Source organism: Papilio machaon, chromosome 7 (assembly GCF_912999745.1).
Source record: "Papilio machaon chromosome 7, ilPapMach1.1, whole genome shotgun sequence".
Taxonomy (NCBI): domain Eukaryota; kingdom Metazoa; phylum Arthropoda; class Insecta; order Lepidoptera; family Papilionidae; genus Papilio; species Papilio machaon.
In genome coordinates this window covers 1,787,154-1,807,661 of record NC_059992.1, presented here as the reverse complement: position 1 = coordinate 1,807,661, position 20,508 = coordinate 1,787,154, and the positions used below count along the sequence as shown (strand labels likewise).

General features: G+C 33.6%; 2 protein-coding genes across 2 annotated transcripts; both read left to right on the top strand.

Moving 5' to 3' along the window:
• Positions 1–227: 227 nt before the first annotated feature.
• LOC106710063 (medium-chain acyl-CoA ligase ACSF2, mitochondrial) lies at positions 228–7,300 on the top strand. Its single transcript, XM_014502036.2, has 12 exons — positions 228–388; positions 1,851–2,034; positions 2,366–2,494; positions 2,813–3,033; positions 3,180–3,295; positions 3,518–3,624; positions 3,873–4,000; positions 4,822–4,990; positions 5,297–5,410; positions 5,965–6,107; positions 6,483–6,624; positions 7,073–7,300. The coding sequence occupies exons 1-12, from the start codon at positions 330–332 to the stop codon at positions 7,298–7,300; spliced, it is 1,740 nt and encodes a 579-aa protein (XP_014357522.2). The 5' UTR covers positions 228–329.
• Positions 7,301–12,559: 5,259 nt separating this feature from the next.
• On the top strand, positions 12,560–20,441 carry LOC106710062 (medium-chain acyl-CoA ligase ACSF2, mitochondrial). The gene is made up of 12 exons (XM_045678495.1): positions 12,560–12,700; positions 15,255–15,438; positions 15,749–15,877; positions 16,263–16,483; positions 16,644–16,759; positions 16,955–17,061; positions 17,337–17,464; positions 18,136–18,304; positions 18,556–18,669; positions 19,133–19,275; positions 19,743–19,884; positions 20,214–20,441. Exons 1-12 carry the CDS (start codon positions 12,642–12,644, stop codon positions 20,439–20,441), a joined length of 1,740 nt encoding a protein of 579 aa, XP_045534451.1. The 5' UTR covers positions 12,560–12,641.
• Positions 20,442–20,508: the final 67 nt, after the last annotated feature.

The window sequence follows — 20,508 nt, the reverse complement described above, 5'->3', positions numbered from 1 at the left end:
TGATACCTATTTTAAGTGCTTTGTATGATAGTGAATACAAAATTTAATTAATCACCCTATAAATTGATTAAATGTGTTGATAATAATATCCTAGATAAGTTCAAATGATTCAATAAAGAAATTTGTCTTCTGTTTTTGTCGTAAGTATTTTTATATGCGGCGGTAAATAATGATGATTATTCATAAACTTAATTTTTACATTGTCATAAGTACGTGTGATTTACCTCTACATTATTCGTTCATTATCAGTCCCAACACGTTTTACTTACAAACAGACCAGTCTGATTCTGTCGCTCTGTTTGTCCGTTTGTGCGCTCGTCTGTTGAAAGATGTTTACAAAACGCGCTGCTATACTAGCAAACAGGATTACCCTGAGACATACATATCGGTAAGTGATCTCCGATTTATGCATTAAACTGGCCATAAATATTTTAATAAAGAAAAAAATTAAAACACTAATGTTTGAAACAAGAACGCTTTTTCATCGATTTAATTATAATTTAATTATCTAATCGTTGTTTTGTTTAACCAAAATTCCTATATAAAATATATCGTTGTCCCACTCATTATCTTTGACAGAAAAATGATAACAAAATATTTTAAGCAAGGATTTTGAACACAGAAACAAACGATTCATAAACTTGTTTTAAATAATAGAAATCAGTACAGAGTTATAATCAATACTTATGAGAAAATGTATGGCCTGATGGATGGATGTTTGTTTGACTGTATCTCTGTAACAGCTCAACGAATCTCGATTAAATTCGGAAGATGTAAAATATAGTCTGGAAGAACACTACTTTTAAAATATATTTTTTTAGTTCCGCTCGGACGGAGTCGTCGCCGACAGCTTGTGTTATTATAAAATTATTCTATAAACTTGAATAATAATTGTTACCAACATTAACGGAGTGCAGCCGAATTTATTAAATTCAGAAAAAACGCACAAGAGATGTCAACTACCTACGAGTATATAAATATATAGCTTTATTCGATACTTTAATTGAAACATATATTATCAAATGTTTTAGTTATTATTATCTACTTAACTCTATTATCACAGCTGACAGTGGTATAAAAAATAAATTACATTATTTTCCATGTGTACAATGTTGCTTATCAAAGACAATGAAAATCTTACTAATATTATAATTGTGAATGGATGTTTGTTTGAAGATATTACCGAAACGGCTCAACGGATCTTGATGAAATTTAGCACAGATGTATGACTATCTATATCCTGTAAGTGTTCTGGAAGAACACATAATCTACTTATTACTTTTTTTAATTCCGCGCGGATGGAGTCGCGGCGACGGCTAGTGTATAATAATGGAGAGTCAAAGCACAGTAAAATTGGTTCAATATATAATTCAAATGAAAATTAGTTAAAAATTCCCAAAAATTCATCGATCGCAGAAATTAACAACTTAGGAGTTTGGTTATTCATTTACATTAACAAACACTAGAAGCATTAGTTTCAATACGTAGGTATAACTTACTGGCCATAAAAACCTGATAACACTATCATCAAGCAAATATAAGATAAAGAAATTATAATCTGTAATTACCATAAGCAAAGGTCAAATTACAACACCAAAATGAGTGTAGAACATTCCAAGTTCCGAGTTTCTAATGTAACGATTAACGGACTAAACTAACGGAAGTTAAGTTTAACGGAAGTTAAAAAAAGCGTTAACACTTTTTGAAGTTAACTTAAAGGTTAATCCGTTAAGCAAAATGTTAACTTCGTTAATTAACGATTAATGGATTAACGAGTTAGCTTTGCATTTCACCAACATGTGAAATAAACGAACTCGAGTTCGGTTATTCATTTGTTTTCTTGTCAACAGCCAAACTCGTCTCCTACAATCAGACCCGAATGCGAGCTACCTCCACAATCCAGGATCTGAACCTCTAACTATTGCAACGCTTGGAGAAGTACTAGCAGAAAGCGCAAATAAGTATCCGAACAGAATCGCTGTTCGATCTATACATGAAGATTTAACTCTAACCTACGAAGAGTTATTAACTCAGGTAGATAAAATTAATTTACCTATAACGATGTAACCATAGTGCAACATGTATTGCTACCTAATGTCCTCCCTTATAGTCTCCTTAAAAAAATAGAGACAACAATGTCAATACTAACGTCACAAAGAACGGAACCCACAATGAAAAAAAAAAAGAAATACTTTTACCATTTTAACTTAAACATTAATAGAACAAAAACAGAAAACAAATGAAAGATAGTATAATTAAATTTTCGAGTAATTAAATTAAAATCCATTGAGAAAATCCAAACATGAATATTAAATGAAATCAGATTTTAATTTACCAAAGGAAATGTAATATTCGTTGTCCCCAGGCTGACTCTTTAGGATGTACACTGAGAGCGAATGGTTTCAACAAAGGGGACAGATTAGGAATATGGACTCATAACATGGCGGCTTGGATTGTCACAGTCTTGGCCGCGGCGCGAGTTGGATTAATATCGGTTTGTACTAATCGAAACGTTTTCTTTATTTTAAATTACAATCAAAAATACAAATTTGATATCTATTTAACGTTAAATTCAGCTTTTTTATTTAATGTAGTAAGATCCCAATATTATTTTCGGTATCATCAACGGATTACCTCCGTAACTTTTCATTATTCATTCTGGAAGAAAATAATTATATTTATAAGCAAACTTATGAAACTATATCTTTATTCCGATATTAAAAGATACAATAAGAAAAGCTTGAGATAAAGAAATCCATTTTTAATGGATTTAATTTTTGGAATCTTTGTAATATGCTGCGAATTGTTTCAGGTCTGTATAAATCCAGTTTACGAGAAATCAGAGCTAAGCTTCTGTTTAAAGAAAACTGGTATGAAGGGACTCATTATCGGAAATTCTGTCAACAATAGGGATTATTACAACAGCTTGAAACATATCATACCTGAATTAGACGGCTCCAAACCTGGTGCACTCATATCTAAACAGTTTCCTGACTTAAATACAATCATCAGTTTAGAAAAGGAGAAATTAAAGTGAGTAGATAAGAAGATTTGAGAAGCTTTATCCAAAATTTAAGCCTGCGTGTTATTTAAATTCGTTTTGGTTTTTTTGTGCATAAGAACGAAACTTAGTTTTATAAAATTAAAAATTCAGTCTAAATTACAATTATATGTTATAGCGGGGTATTTACATTCGACTCGCTACTGGAAAACGAAACCAACCAAGTGTCAAAGTATGAGAGCGAAATCAAACCGGAAGACGGCAGCATCATCCACTTCACCTCGGGGACCACGGGTAGGTTTTAGAGGTAGTAAAGTCATATTCATCATTATCAATCATTAATTAATTAGTACTTCATATCAATAGAAAAACACATGGTGGATCCTCAATTTAACAGTTGGTTTCAACAGCTGAAAAACATGTTCTAGCAGTGAAAACTCACAAAAAACTCCTTCCCAAAAGTTCGGTTAAATCACCTCTAAGATAATAATCCAATATATTGTAATATAATTACAGGAGATCCCAAAGCAGCTTTAGACTCGCATTTAGGAGTCGTAAATAACGCCTACTTTATTGGAAAACGAAACGGTTATGATAAAGATAACCAGAAAATTTGTGTAATGGTTCGTAGCTAAATTTAATTCAAAATTTGAAATGATAAGGAAATTGATAATTTGTTTATTAAGATTTCATTAATTTAACATTTTCATGAAGAATAATTTCCATGATTGATTCTATCGCCTTCTGACAGAATTTTGGAAACGACAGTATTTTTGTCACGAATATCGTAAACCACGTAATTTTGGCTAACACGTAAAATTTTACAAAATTTTTATTGAAAAATAAGGTAGTAAATTTAATCTGTATTCAGGTACCACTCTTCCATGGCCTGGGATCTGTGGGGACAACCTTGGCCGGACTGAGACACGGCGCGACGCTGGTGCTGGCCGCGCCCGTGTACAATGTACCTGCAAACATCAATGCTCTGCTTGTTGAGAAGTAATTATTAATTATTTTTCTACTAACATGAGTTTTCACCGCCGACATTAGTTTACTTAGTTCTCTTGAAAGAATAAAATTTTGTTTTTGTAGTAGTGTTTCGCTTGGAAACTGCATTTGCCTGCACTTTTGATGCATTAATTAAGGATCTATTAATCGTTTTTGAATAGTTCTTTTTTTAAAGATATTTAAATTAAGGCAGAGTTACTGCTTACCTTATGATATTTAGGGACTGGCAACTTATGGAGTAAATAACATGCTTATGAAAATATTCTATGACTTTCAAAATTATGGGTAACATTCAAATGACTTTTTCAAGTCGATTATTATAAAAGTCACTAGCTTAATTTATTTATAGTTCCTTGTATGTATGTACATAAAAACTGAATAATAAAAAAATAATTTCAATTGCTAAAATTCATGTTTCGTTTAATACAATTTTTTCAGTACCTACAAGATTTTGTAATGATTATTATGCAAATTCGAATTCAATGGAAATGACATAACATTTACAAATGTTACTGAGTGACAAAGTCATTTGTTGTCTATGTATTAATTTTGGAAAGTTTTAATGTTTAAATTGATACGAAAACGACTGTTCATAGTGAGTCTATGAATAAAGGTAAAATTCTGATTTCCATCGAACTCAACTAAATGTATCATCTTTACGTCTGTATTTGAAAATAACCCATTACAAGTATAATTATTATTTTTACACTTTTACGTACTTATCCGTGAACAAAATTCCCCTGTGACAGACACTAACGTCCTAATTCACCTGCCTAAATCAAAATTATTGAGCCATCTGTTCACCATTACAGATGTACAGCTGTGACGGGTACTCCCACAATGTATGTAGACATGATATCCCAGGTCCGAGAGCGCGGCGACCTTCCTCTGCGCCTGCGCATGGCTCTCACGGCTGGCGCGCCCTGCTCGCCGCAACTCATTAGAGACATGCATAAATATCTTAAAACAGACTCTGTGCTCGTAAGTTCTAAACTTTAGATTGTTAACAACTGTATTAAGTTTCAAATCTGCATACTCCTTCATTGTCAAACAAGTATTGTCAACAAAAATTGTTTTTCTTAGAACTAGCCTACTATAAAAGTTATATCTTTCACGTGTAATGAATTTCTTCAAACACTTGACTAAAATTCACTGACACACCTGGTAACATTATGTAGAAGAACCTAGCAAGAGTGAACCTTATGTAAAGCGACCGCTGCCCATTGATATATTAACCAAAAAACAACGCAATAATCCCTTAAAATGTGGTTAATCAACGTTCCACAGGCCTTGTATGGCATGACGGAGTCCACAGCGAGCGTATTCCAGTCCAAACCCGGAGATGACATCGACGTAGTCGCAGATACCGTCGGCTACATACAAGATCACGTGGAAGTTAAGGTAACACTTAAAATCATGTGCTTATGTGTTTATGTAACTATGAACATGAACAACAACAAATTCTCTGGTTGTGGGGAGAGGAGTCCTCTCACCACAACCAGCGACCACGTCCGTGCCGCTAGTTTGCTCAGTACTGTTAGTTAACGCAGACGAATTTACGATTTTCTTCTTTCAGTCCTTTTTCTTACTTTTATTTATTAGTAATATTTGGTAGTTATTTAATAAATCTTACTATTATAATATTATAAATGCGAAAGTTTAGATGGATATTTGTTTGAAGGTATCTACGGAACGGCTAAGCGGATCTTGATTAAATTTGGCACAGATGTAGATGTAGAACATAGTCTGGAAGAACACATTGGCTACGTGTTAGGTGCTTTAATTCCGCGCGGACGGAGTCGCTGTTTTGTCAACCCTACTGACCTTCGACGCGTGACGTCATCCATAATAGTTATAATCAAACATAATCAAAATGGCATGAATGGAATGAAATGGACGGAATGGAAATGAAGGAAAGAACGTAATAATTTTATTAATGTTTACGAAATTTATAGGTAGTAGACGAAGATGGTAAAACAGTTCCATTCGGCGCCCCTGGTGAATTGCTCGTGCGAGGTTACAACACAATGATCGGCTACTGGGACGAACCGGAGAAGACGAAGAACACTATATCCGAGGACGGCTGGTTAAGTACCGGGTGAGATTTTTATGATTAATATCGCATCAATAAACACTTTTCATTACCAACCTTAAGGTTTATTTAGACATAAGCCAGAATCGTCGATAGCAACACTTAGCAGTGGCTTCAGAGCGAAATAGACATATGTATTTCCATCAGTCCTTAGCGATAAGCAGAACATTAACCTACACAATCCAGATGTGACCAGAAAGCGAGTAATTTTTTTATGTCCTAAAATCTGTGTGTGCGACATTTGATTTCCAAGTACACCTTCACCTGGCTTCACCTTCTAAAATCACCACCTCAATATTACATTCATTTATATCTTTATCAGTTTTATTGAGATTGTATTAATTAACAAACTTAATGAATGCTATAAACATTTTTTTGCAGAGATAAGTTTACTATATCCCCCGACGGATACGGGCGCGTGGTTGGTCGGCTGAAGGACATAATAGTGCGTGGCGGAGAGAACATAGCGCCCAAAGAGATAGAGGACCTCCTGAACACGCATCCAGATGTTATTGAGAGCCAGGTTAATTGATTTTCATATGAGTTATTCCAAATTCCTTTTAGGATATACTGTCTATACTGTTATGTGGTTATAATAGTACAGTAGATTGTCTTATAGTAAACTTTATTTAGTTCTTTCATTGAATCCTTAGGCCCTTCGTACACAAGGCAACGTAATTAACATTCGAAACTAATATTGTATTGCGTCGCGAGAATCGCGTTGCGCTCACTCCGTACATACAACGTTGAATCGTCGACGCGAATCGTCTATTAGGTAGCAGATATAGCGACTAAATGTCAACTGTATAGATTAGCTTCGCCATCTCGGTTAACCGATTCGCCTTCTGTACGAAGGGCCTTAGACTTCAACATGTAAATCGATCACGTGAAGTTGTATTTGAAATTTTAAAGTTTTCTCAGTGAAATAACACGAATACAAATAATAGGAATCAATCTTTTTTGTTTTACAGGTTATTGCAATCTCTGACGAGAGATTGGGAGAAGAACTATGCGCTGTTCTGAGAACACGAGATGGCGCTACCGTCACACTCGATGACGTGAGAAAATTCTGCAGCGGACATATTGCAAAGTTCAAAATACCGCGGGTCTTGAAAATAACGGACAATTTCCCGAAGACCGCATCCGGAAAGATTCAGAAGTTTAAGCTGAGAGATTTAATCGAATCCGGTAAATTATAGGACTGTTTTAAATGAATGTAAATAATTTTGTCTTTCTCATATTCAAAACGTTGCGTTGTGGCCGGCTTGCGGGCTAGACGCGTCTAATAAACACAAATTATTAAAGAAAATATAAAATAAGTGCCAATCGAAAAAAGACCTTAATGTGTAAGTGTTAGTAACTAATTTAGTGAGATTACGTGATAAGACTTAAAACTATTTACTGTCGAGTTGTTTACTACTTCAGCCGCCGTCGGTGAACAAAAGAATCTATTGAATGGCTCATCGCTGCGACTCAATTAGTGCTAATCTAACTTAACTTCAAACGATTAGCGTTAAAGTGCATTTTTGTTTATACCATATCAAAATGAGTTTACTGGGATCAACAAGTAAATGTGGCGGATCGCAACCTGACTTGACAAAATCTAGTGAGGGTGGTAAAATCATGGATAAGCCGCAAATCACGTTTCGTAAGCGTAAGGAATCGGAGCCTGACCTTAGAATGAAGGAAGAATTTGAAAGTTTAAAAAAGGAAATGAGATCTTTTCTGACAAAATTTTCTACAATACAAAATGAAAGCGTGGCTAGTATACGACAAGACATGAACGAAATTAAAGAACAATTGGTTGGTATAAAAATATGTACAGATAAAATAATAGAGGATCAAGAAATAATGAAAAAAGACATAGATAACTTAAAATTTCTATGTAAAAAAAATGAACTAAAAATAAAAAGTCTCCAATCTTCCTCACCTACACACTCAAACATATCTACAAATTTTTATGAAGAAATGATTTTTGAATGTCAGGAGCGAATTACTAAACAGAAAAATATAATTATTTTTAATGTTCCGGAGTCCTCTCTTAAAAGTTCAGGTGATAGATCAGAGTACGATAAGAATGAAGTATGCAAAATAATCAATAAAATAGTGGATAGTTACAGTCCGCCAATAAAAATATTCAGGATTGGCAAATATAATCCACAGAAACCACGACCTTTGAAGGTATGTTTTGAAAATGCAGATGTCGCTCTTCTAATCCTTCGCAATAAGAGTAAACAAACTGAATTTAAAATACACTCGGATCAGACGTATAAGCAGCGCACATATCTGTCTAAACTTAAAGAGGAACTGCTGACACGCCAACAAGAGGGTGAACAGAACCTTATTATAAAATATGTAAAAGGAACACCAAAGATTATAACTCAACAGTCAAAAAACGAATACCACAACATAATGAAAAGATAAGTCATCATCTAGCAATTAAATATGAAAACCTTAGCCATAATCCGTCATCACTCCGCTTCTTTTATGCCAATTTGAGAAGTATTAGAACAAATAGGAAATTTGATGAAATAAACTGCATAATAAAATCAATACCAAAGACAACTCACTTCCTAATCTTCACAGAAACCCACATTACATCGGACCAAGAGGCCAAAATATACGATCTACCTAATTACTCACACGTCTACAACTACAGGAAAGACAAAGGAGGTGGCGGTGTCTCCATTTATGTTCATAAAAATATACATTTTGAAGTAACTGAGGATATTTATGATAATGGCAACCATTACTTATGGATATATACTAGCAAGTTATGTCTGAATATTGGAGTGATATATAAGCCTGACGGTGATGCAGCGATGGATAATTTTTTGGACATATACACATCACAATTAGAGAAACGAAAAAGGGCAGTTGTCTTCGGCGACTTCAATATAGATTTATTAAAAAAGGACAATTACGTCACGAAATATGTAAAAGCCATAACAGAGAGTGGATATGAAATACTAAATAAAATAGACTCAGACTACTGTACCCGCGCCACGGACAAGACGAAGACTATCATAGACCATATTTGTACAAATGTAGACAATCACTCTTTTAGCATGTCGATTATTGAGTCATCTTTGTCAGACCACAAGCAGCAATATCTTGAAATAGGCAAATGGGCACCGCCTAAACCACAAAAAATACATTATAAGGCGATTAATTATGATAAACTTCTCCAAAGTGGCTCACAAGCAAATGATATACACACTATTGATAATTATGATGTTTTAGAGAAATCAATTTTAAAAATAATAGACGATTGTAAGATAGATAAATTCAAATATAATAATTTACCCCGAAATGATTGGATCAACAAAAACATAATCGATACTATAAATGTGAGAAATGATCTGAACCGGCAACTTAGGCAAAATCCACAAAATGAAGATCTGAAGAAGGCATATTCTCGTGCACAAAAGCAAGTCCATACTCTCATCAAAACCTGTAAAGAAGAATATTACTTTCGATTATTTAGTAATTATACTAATCAACCAAAAAAGATGTGGGAGGTTATCAATAGTTTGGCAATAAATAAGTTTAAGGATAATAATATTGTACCTAAGTTAATATTTAATTCTAAAGAAATTGTGGACGGCGATGAAATATGTAGTGCGTTTAATACTTTTTTCTCGTCAGTTGGCACAGAACTAGCAAATAAAATACCTCAAAAATATCACAAAACTAATACTGTAGCGGATGGAGTAGACTACCTGCATAAAGTTGAATTAAGTGAATTCCATCCTTGTAGTTCAAAAGAAGTCATTTCCATTATTAATAATTTAGACAATAATACAAGCACTGGGGTAGACGGGATCAGCACTAAATCACTAAAATGTCTGAAAAATGTTATTGCTGAACCGTTGGTAAATTCGATCAATAAATGTTTAGAGATAGGGTCATTCCCAAATTCTCTTAAGATTGCCAAAGTAAGCCCTATTTATAAATCAGGTAACAGAGCTGACCCCAGTAACTATAGACCAGTCTCGGTTCTGCCCATTATTTCGAAAATTTTTGAGAAAGTTATTTACAAACGCCTAAATACTTACCTTATTGATAATAATTTTTTAATTGATGAACAATACGGTTTTCGTCCTCAATCTAGTACAATTACAGCAGCGGTTGATCTAATCACCAAAATCAAAATGCATATTGACAAAAAAGACTATGTATTAGGTATATTTATTGACTTAAAAAAAGCATTTGACACTGTTAGTCACCAAAAGCTATTAATCAAATTAAGTAAACTCGGTGTTACTGGAACAGCCCTCAAAATGTTAACAAGTTATCTTAAGAATAGGAAGCAGATCGTTAAAATCGGTAATTCTAAAAGTTCAATTCGGGAATTGAATGATTTTGGTATTCCACAAGGATCAATATTAGGTCCACTGTTGTTTTTGATTTACATGAACAATATTAATACAATAGGTCTCACAGGCCATCTTACGCTATATGCGGATGACACATGCCTATTCTACTATGGTAATTCTTTTGATACTCTATTAACGGATGCTCAAAACGATTTAGACAGACTTAATGAATGGTTCCTAAATAATTTGTTAACAATAAATATAAAGAAAACGTCTTTTATAATATTAACAGCAAAAAATAAGCCCATACCAGATTTTGTTCCCCCCAAAATAAATAATGACACTCTTCAAAGATCATATGAAGAAAAGTATTTAGGGTTAGTAATAGATGACAAACTAACATGGAAGCCGCATATAGAAACGATTAAGTCAAAATTAAAAGCAGTCCTAGGAGCTCTTTACAAAGCAGCTCACTGTATCCCTAAAAGAGTTAAGACAGTTATATATAATTCTCTAGTAAAATCGCATATTGAGTACTTAATAGAAATCTGGGGATCAGCAGCATCGACTAATTTACTTTCATTACAAAGAACACAGAATAAAATTATAAAGGTATTATATCATTTTGATTACCGAACTCCAACTAATGAACTTTATAACAAAACAAAACTACTTAATGTCACTAAAATGTTTAAATTTAAAACCTGTACTCTCATAATGAACATAACAAATAAAAACATTAAGTCTAACATTAAACTCGAAAAAAGAGATAACAAACATAACTTACGTAACAAACACAAATTAAAATCAATTACTCCGCGAACTAACTATGGAAATAAAACTATTTTGTTCGAAGGCGTTCAAATGTTTAACAAACTGCCGGACGAGATAAAGAATTGTAACAGTATTAATGTTTTCAAAAATAAACTTAAATCATATATCATCGCTGAACTGTAATTAATCTCTCAATATTATCTACATATATAACTTTGTAATTCCTGTCAATTTAGATTCTTTTCTATAGTTGTGTTAAGGTTTATTTTGTTTTATATTAATCCTGTATTCTGTATCGATATTACGTATTAACCCGCAAGCCTGTATGTTATATATACTTCTTTTTTTATTTTTCTCATTGTAAGTGAAACATTGTGTTTTTTATGAGAAATAAAGATCTTTAAACCTAAAACGTACTTATGAAATGGAACTGTGATGATATTGTCAATACTTATATGGTAAAATTGTATATAAATATTTTTTTATTATAATGTAGTATTCATGTACATCATTAAAATTGTATATAAATCAAGGGTTCCTTTATTTGAACGTAATCCAATCTCAAACCAAGATCTGAAATTAATCAATAGAGTTAATAACATCTAATTATACTATGTTAATACGTGCAATATGTTATAAAAATTGTTGACATATATTGATGCTGTGTTAAAACATATAGGTGTTCAAAAAATCCAGCCAATTCTTTATCCTCCTTAAGACGATCCTGTAAGAATCGCCCACCAACCACCATTATATATTAATTAATTAGCCTTTATTAAAACTAACAAGTTTTATTAAAGAAACAGTCATGACCCCTGTTGGGTATAGGCCTCCTCCATTTTTCTCCATTTTCCCTATCTGTTGCCGTTTTCCACCAGGATTTTCCTGCTACTTTTATTATGTCGTCTGACCATCGGGTTTTGGGTCGTCCTCTCGTTCTCACGCCTTTTACCGGACCAGACCATAGGGTTGCTTGCTTTGTCCATCTGTTGTCCTTTGCGCATCACGTGTCATCAATAGATTGACTGTTTTGTTTATCAATAAGTTTAATGCCTAAGATGCTTCTCTCCATCGCTCTTTGGCAAGATCGTATTTTGGGAATCGTATATCGATTAAATAGCCAAGTTTGGGAGCCATATAATAGGCATAGAAGTATATTCGAGTCCATTACTTTTTTCATCCATTACCATTATATATGTGACTTGTTAAATGATTCAAGAATGACATTTGTCTTCGGTTTTAGTCGTAAGTCCATTTTTATATGAAATAATGATAATCATCATTATTTACCATTCTTAAACTTAATCTTTGCAATGTCATAAGTATTATACATGTAATTAACCACTGCATTATTCATTCATTATCAGTCACAACACGTTTTACTTACAAACAGACCAGTCTGTTTCTGTCGCCCTGTTTGTTCGGTTGTGCACTTGTCTGTTGAAAGATGTTTACAAAACGCGCTGCTATACTAGCAAACAGGATTACCCTGAGACATACATATCGGTAGGTGATCTCTAATTTATACATTTAACTGGCCATAAATATTTCAAAAAATTATAACACTAATGTTTGAAATAAGAACGCATTTTCATCGATTTACGCATAATTTATTTAACTAATCGTTGTTTTGTTTAACCATAATTCTTATATAAGATATATCGTCACCCCTCTCATTATCTTTTACAGAACAGAGATAACAATATGATGATGATTACAGAAACTTATGATAAATAAACTTGTTTTAAATAATAAAAATCAGTACACGTAGCTGTAATTTACTTATGCTAATGACAATTTGTAGTCAAACTGGATTTATAAACTGGTTAATCAATTAAAAACCAGAAGTGACAACTACATTTGAATGAGTTCTGAATGTTTTTGTTGAATGCAATATATTCTATGTTACAATCTGATGGTAATAGTAGTTATACCTATAATATTACATGTAGTAAACATTAACTAATACTACGAGTACTTCTGATTTTCTGGTTAAATTAGTAATACACGTTTTAACTAGAATTTTTTTTCTTTTTTTTATATTGATTTGATTTAAATAAAAACAAGAATTAAACAATAACATAAACTAGTTCTTATAAGTTATGTAAATTAACTTTGATGCAACTCAACTCCATGAGTAAAAAAAATATCAAGCACCAAAAGACCGGTTTCTGGTGTTTTGTATACGAAAGATACAAGTGACCCAGTAAAGTGCAATGATCTCAAAAACATCTATAATTTTAAATTATGGCTACACACTCTATGTACAATTTATTTTGAATTATTTTTTATTAATGTTGAAAAACATTTTTGAGTAAAACCTATGAATGATTATCATAAAATGAGTAAATACATCGAGTCTAATAAATAAAATATATAATTTATTTAACAGTGGTAGATCCCGCAACACCAATATTTGTTGGGTGCACGAATTGGTCGGGTCGACCGGTGATTTACCACGACCACACAGAAGACAGGCGTGAAGTGTAAACAATTCCACGTTTCGTCTGATGAGTGTGGTGCCGGAGGCCTAATTTTAGTCCTCTTTCCATTCCCACCTTTTTCTTATTAGGAAGGGATGGGAAGCGGAAGTGGATTTGGCGGAGTAGGGGACGCATAGGAAGGAGAAATATCCTCTTTATGTGCGTCCCCTTCTCCGTTGATTAAAGGTAGGCAACGCATCTGCATTTGCGGATGTCTAATAGCAACGGTCGTCTCGCTATTTCGGCGAATCCAGGTGGCTCGTTTGCCACCTTTTGATATAAAAAAAAAAAAACATTTTTTAATCTAGTATTTTTGGATCGATAATAAAGAAACTTACTTTACAATCTTATAAGTTATGGATTAATAATAATAATCAATACTGATGAGAAAATGTATGGATGGATGTTAGAACGTATCTCCGGAACAGCTCAACGGATCTTGATGGTATTGGAACGGCATGTAGAACATAGTCTGGAACAACACAAAGACTACTTTTAAATTATTATTTTTTTTAGTTCCGCTCGGATGAGTCGCGGGCGACAACTAGTTTAATTGTAAAATTATCCTATAAGCATGAATAATAATTGTTAACGGAGTGCAGCCGAATTTATTAAATTCAGAAAAACACAAATGTAGAGATGTCAACTACCACAAGAGATGTCAAAATATAAATATATAGCTTTATTCGATACTTTAATTAAAACATCAAAATATTAGCAAATGTTTTAGTAATTTTATCTACCTAATTCTATTATCACAGCTGACAGTGGTATAAAAATATTAAATTATTTTCCATGTATTTAACGTCGCTTATCAAAGACAATGATAACGTATAATAAAGGAGAGTTAAAGCGCAATAAAATTGGTTCAATAAATAATTCAAATGAAAATGAGTTAAAAATACCCAAAAATTATCGTTCGCAGAAATTAACAACTGAGGAGTTTGGTTATTCATTTACATTTACAAACAATAGAAGCATTAATTTCAATACGTAGGTATAACTTACTGGTCATAAAAACCTGATAACACTATCATCAAGCAAATCTATATGTATAAAAGAAAGTCGTGTTAGTTACACTATTTATAACTCAAGAACGGCTAAATCGATTTGACTGAAAATTGGTGGGCATGTAGCTTATAACCAGGAAACGGACATAGGATAATTTTTACCCCGTTTTCTATTTTTTTTTTATTCCGCGCGGACGGAGTCGCTGGTAAAAGCTAGTATAAGATAAAGAAATTATAATCTATAGTGACCACAAGCAAAGGTCAAATTACAACACAGAAATGATTGAATGATTGATTAGAACATTCCAAATGGGTTCACATAATATTGAAACTGCAAAATACCATGAATTCCAAAACTTGTATAAAAATATATCATTGTCTCTGTTCTTTTAAAGAGAATGAGTGCGATGAACTGATGCGATGATAAGTTTTTACAGTTGTTACGGCAGTTTACAGTCATATAATTAAATTCGCTGCCTCCTTTACATTGAATGTCAAATAGCATTTCACCAATATGAAAAATTAACGTCCTTGAGTTCGGTCATTCATTTGTTTTCTTGTCAACAGCCAAACTCGTCTCCTACAATCAGACCCGAATGCGAGCTACCTCCACAATCCAGGATCTGAACCTCTGACTATTGCAACGCTTGGCGAAGTACTAGCTGAAAGCGCAAATAAGTATCCGAATAGAATCGCCATTCGGTCTATACATGAAGATTTAACTCTAACCTACGCAGAGTTATTAACTCAGGTAGATAAAATGATTATTAATTTACCTAGATATAACGATGTAAACATAGATCAACATGTATTGATACCTAATGTCTTTAAAAAAAATAGAGACAAGAATATGTATCAATACAAACGTCACAAAACAAATGAAAGATAGTGTAATTAATTTTTCGAGTAATTAAAAAAAACCAATGAGAAAATCCAAACATGAATGTTAAATGAAATCAGATTTTAATTTTCCAAAGGAAACGAAATAGCTACTGCGTTTTGGACCGAATTTCTGTTGCAATCAATGAGTACTTTAATCAAAGTATATTCGTTGTCCCCAGGCTGACTCTTTAGGATGTACACTGAGAGAGAATGGTTTCAACAAAGGGGACAGATTGGGAATATGGACTCACAATATGGCGGCTTGGATTGTCACAGTCTTGGCCGCGGCGCGAGTTGGATTAATATCGGTTTGTACTAATTGAAAGGTTTTGTTTATTTCAAATTACAATCAAAAATACAAATTGTATATCTATTTAACGTTAAATTCAGCTTTTTTATTTAATGTAGTAAGATCCCAATATTTTATTCGGTATCATCAACGGATTACCTCCGTAACTTTTCATAATTCTTTCTAGAAGAAAATAATTATAAGCAAACTCATAAAATTATATATCTTTCGTTCCCAATTCTCGCGTAGTTATTTGATAACATTTATCGGATGACAATTTAAAGTGTTAAAATTATTAATAGATATGATAAGAAAAGCTTGAGATAACGAAATCCATTTTTATTGGATTTAATTATTTTTTTTGGAATACCTGTAAAATGCTGCGTATTAAATGATTGTTCCAGGTCTTTATAAATCCAGTTTACGAGAAATCAGAGCTAAGCTTCTGTTTAAAGAAAACTGGTATGAAGGGACTCATTATCGGAAATTCTGTCAACAATAGGGATTATTACAACAGCTTGAAACATATCATACCTGAATTAGACGGCTCCAAACCTGGTGCACTCATATCTAAACAGTTTCCTGACTTAAATACAATCATCAGTTTAGAAAAGGATAAATTAGAGTAAGTAAATGAAATGATTTGAGAAGCTTTATCCAAAATTTTAACCTGCGTGTTATTTAAAATTGTTTTAAACAAAATTTAGTTTTATACAATTTCCGAATTTTAATGTTATTTTCTATAACGCAGTCTAAATTACAAATATAATTCTTATATGTTTTAGCGGTGTATTTACATTTGACTCACTACTGAGAAATGAAACCAACCAAGTGTCAAAGTACCAGAGCGAAATCAAACCGGAAGATGGCAGCATCATCCACTTCACGTCGGGGACCACGGGTGGGTTTTAGAGGTAATAAAGTCAAGGTCATCATCATCAACCTTCTCTCATCATACTTCATATCGATCGAAAAACATGTACCAAAACTTGACATCTCTGTTTTATGTCTATTCTAGCAGTGAAAACTTACAGAAAACTCCTTCCTAAAAGATTTATAAAATCACCTCTAATATAATAATCTAATGTAATTACAGGAGATCCCAAAGCAGCTTTAGACTCGCATTTAGGAGTCGTTAATAACACCTACTTTGTCGGGAGACGAAACGGTTTTGATGAAGATAACCAGAAAATTTGTGTACAGGTTCGTAGCTAAATTTAATTCAAAATTTGAAATGATAAGGAAATTGAAAATTAGTTTATTAACAATCATACAGTTTATAACTTTAATGGCAAAAATTTATTTTATGGTATTCTGACAGAATTTTGCAAACGACAATATTTTTGTCAAACTTGTTCTATCACGATTATCGTACACCACTTAATTTTGACAAACACATAAAATTTGCCGAAATGTTGTTCAAGGAATGATTATACATTGGAAAAATAGGGTCGTAAAATTAATCTGATTGTATTCAGGTACCACTCTTCCACGCTCTTGGATCAGTGGTGACAACGTTGGCCGCACTGAGACACGGCGCGACGCTGGTGCTGGCCGCGCCCGTGTACAATATACCTGCAAACATCAATGCTCTGCTTGCTGAGAAGTAAATATTAATTATTCACCGCCGACATAAGTTAACTTAGTCCTCGCGAAAGATAATCAAAAGAATAAAATTATGTTTTTGTACTAGTATTTCGCTTGGAAACTGCACTTGACTGCACTTTTGATGCACTAATTAATGATCTATTAATCGTTTTTAAATAGTTCTTTTTTATAACGGTATTTAAATTAAGGCAGAGTTGCTGCTTACCTTATGATATGGACTGGCAACTTATGGAGTGTTTAATTTTAAAATACAGGTTTCGTTTAATTAATTTTTTTCAGTACCTTCAAAATAATTATGCAGATATGTAAAGTTGAATTCAATGTAAATGAGAAATTATATTTACAAATGTTAGTTACTGAGTGACAAAGTCATTTTTTGTTTAAGTATTTATTTTGTGAGTTTTAATGTTTAAATTGATACGAGCATGTTTGTTCTTAGTAATTCTATGAATACAGCCTTATAAAGGTAAAAATTATTAGAGAGGTTTATTATAATTTCTGATTTCTTTTGAATTCGACTATACCTATATGTTTCATCTTTCGGTCTGCATTTTGAAATAACCAATAACATGTATGATTTTTATTATTACACGTTTGTATGCTTATCCGCGAACAAACTTCTGCTCTGTGGCAGACAGTAATTTCCAAATTATCTGTTCACCATTACAGATGTACAGCTGTGACGGGTACTCCCACAATGTACGTAGACATGATATCCCAGATCCGCGAGCGTGGCGACCTTCCCCTGCGCCTGCGCATGGCACTCGCGGCCGGCGCGCCCTGCTCGCCGCAGCTCATTAGAGACATGCACAAATATCTCAAAGCAGATTCGGTTCTGGTAAGTTCCAAAGCCGTTTAAACAATCTGTTGAAAAAATCCTCTAAAGTTTTCTCTCAATTTTTTATTATTAACAACGGTGTTGAAGTGTTTTTCTTAGAGCAAGCCTATAAAAATTTCACGTGTAACGAATTACTTCACAAACTTGACTGAAATTTAGTGACACTACAACACAAGGACTTCGCAAGAGCGAACTTATTGTTAAGCGCTCGCGAATAATCCCTTTAAATGTTATTAACTGTCGTTCCACAGGCCTTGTATGGCATGACGGAGACCACAGCGAGCGTGTTCCAGTCCAAACCCGGAGATGACATCGACCTAGTTGCAGACACAGTCGGCTACATACAAGATCACGTGGAAGTTAAGGTAACATTTAATATGTTACGCTTGCTCATGTGTATATTGAATTGTGAAAATGAACAGATTCTCCGACTGACTCCTCTCAACACAACCACCGACCGCGTCCGCGTCGCAAGTTAGTAGTTAACGCGGACGATAGTCATTTACCATTTTCGTCTTTCTCTTTTTTGTTACTTTTATTTGTTTGTAATAGTTGGTAGTCATTCAATATAATAGTATAACAATAACCTACTAATTCTTTTAATACCTATGGGAACAAACAAGAGGGTACCTTAGACCGAGATCAATTTTGTTTTAGTTTTTGGCAAAATATATACAATGATAAATTAATTACAACCGTACTGACTTACGATTCGTGACGTTATCCATAACAATTATAATCAAACATAATCATCTATTAAAGGAAACTGGAGGAATGGAAATGAACGAAAGAACGTAATAATTTTATTAATGTTGACGAAATTTATAGGTAGTAGACGAAGATGGTAAAACAGTTCCATTCGGCGCTCCTGGTGAATTGCTCGTGCGAGGTTACAATACTATGATCGGCTACTGGGACGAACCGGAGAAGACGAAGAACACTTTAACTAAGGATGGCTGGTTAAGTACCGGGTAAGACTACTATGACTGATGTTGAATCAACAACACTTTTGCGTTACCAACCTTAGTGAGAAGCAGGACAATAGCCTAATCAAACCTGCTATGTCCAAAAAGCGATTAATTGATTTTTAAAAATATATCTGTTTACTATGTTACTAACGTTATTCATAAAATAGATCCGCTTAGTTTAAACACATTTGTAACATTTACTTTTCAATAATACCTCCACCGCCTGGCTTCCACTTCTACAATCGCCACATTAATTTTACATTTACTTCATCCATCCATCCATTCAGCCTCGTAACGCCCACTGCGGGCATAGGCCTCCCCCAAAGATCGCCACGATGATCGGTCCTGTGCCACCCGCATCCATGATACTCCCGCAACCTTGACCAGATCATCGGTCCATCTTGATATGATTTTATCAGTTTTTGCTAATTTTTGTTAACTTAATGAATGCTATAAACATTTTTTTGCAGAGATAAGTTTACTGTATCCCCAGACGGATACGGGCGCGTGGTTGGCCGACTGAAAGAAATAATAGTGCGTGGCGGAGAGAACATAGCACCCAAAGAGATAGAGGACCTCCTAAACACGCATCCAGATGTTATTGAGAGCCAGGTTAATTGATTTTCATATGAGTTATTCCAAATTCCTTTTAGGATATACTGTTTATACTGTTATGTGGTTATAATAGTACAGTAGATTGTCTTATAGTAAACTTTATTTAGTTCTTTCATTGAATCCTTAGGCCCTTCGTACACAAGGCAACGTAATTAACATTCGGAACTAATATTGTATTGCTTTGCGAGAATTGCATTGCGTGCACTCTGTATACCCAACGTTGAATCCCTCTAACACTAATTGCGTAAGCCGCTTAGCGACTAAAATCGTGCCGGCATTCGAAGAATTACGTGAATAAAAATAACAGGAATCATTTTTTTTTCCAGGTTGTTGGAATTTCTGACGAGAGATTAGGAGAAGAACTATGCGCTGTGCTGAGAACTAGAGATGGCGCTACCGTCACACTCGATGACGTGAGAAAATTCTGCAGCGGACATATTGCAAAGTTCAAAATACCGAGGGTCTTGAAAATTACGAACGATTTCCCGAAGACCGCGTCCGGAAAGATTCAGAAGTTTAAGCTGAAAGATTTGATCGAATCCGGTAATTTATAGTACTTTAATACAAATGAAAGTTGATAATTTTGTTTTTTCTTACATTCAGTGATAAACATTATATAAC

Excerpts from the sequence above, each read along its gene's own strand:
- LOC106710063 (XM_014502036.2), top strand. The coding sequence starts at position 330 with ATGTTTACAAAACGCGCTGCTATACTAGCAAACAGGATTACCCTGAGA. Across the intron at positions 3,296-3,517 it reads CTTCACCTCGGGGACCACGG|GAGATCCCAAAGCAGCTTTA; the intron begins GTAGGTTTTAGA and ends ATATAATTACAG. Across the intron at positions 3,625-3,872 it reads ACCAGAAAATTTGTGTAATG|GTACCACTCTTCCATGGCCT; the intron begins GTTCGTAGCTAA and ends ATCTGTATTCAG.
- LOC106710062 (XM_045678495.1), top strand. The coding sequence starts at position 12,642 with ATGTTTACAAAACGCGCTGCTATACTAGCAAACAGGATTACCCTGAGA. Across the intron at positions 12,701-15,254 it reads ACCCTGAGACATACATATCG|CCAAACTCGTCTCCTACAAT; the intron begins GTAGGTGATCTC and ends TCTTGTCAACAG. Across the intron at positions 17,062-17,336 it reads ACCAGAAAATTTGTGTACAG|GTACCACTCTTCCACGCTCT; the intron begins GTTCGTAGCTAA and ends GATTGTATTCAG.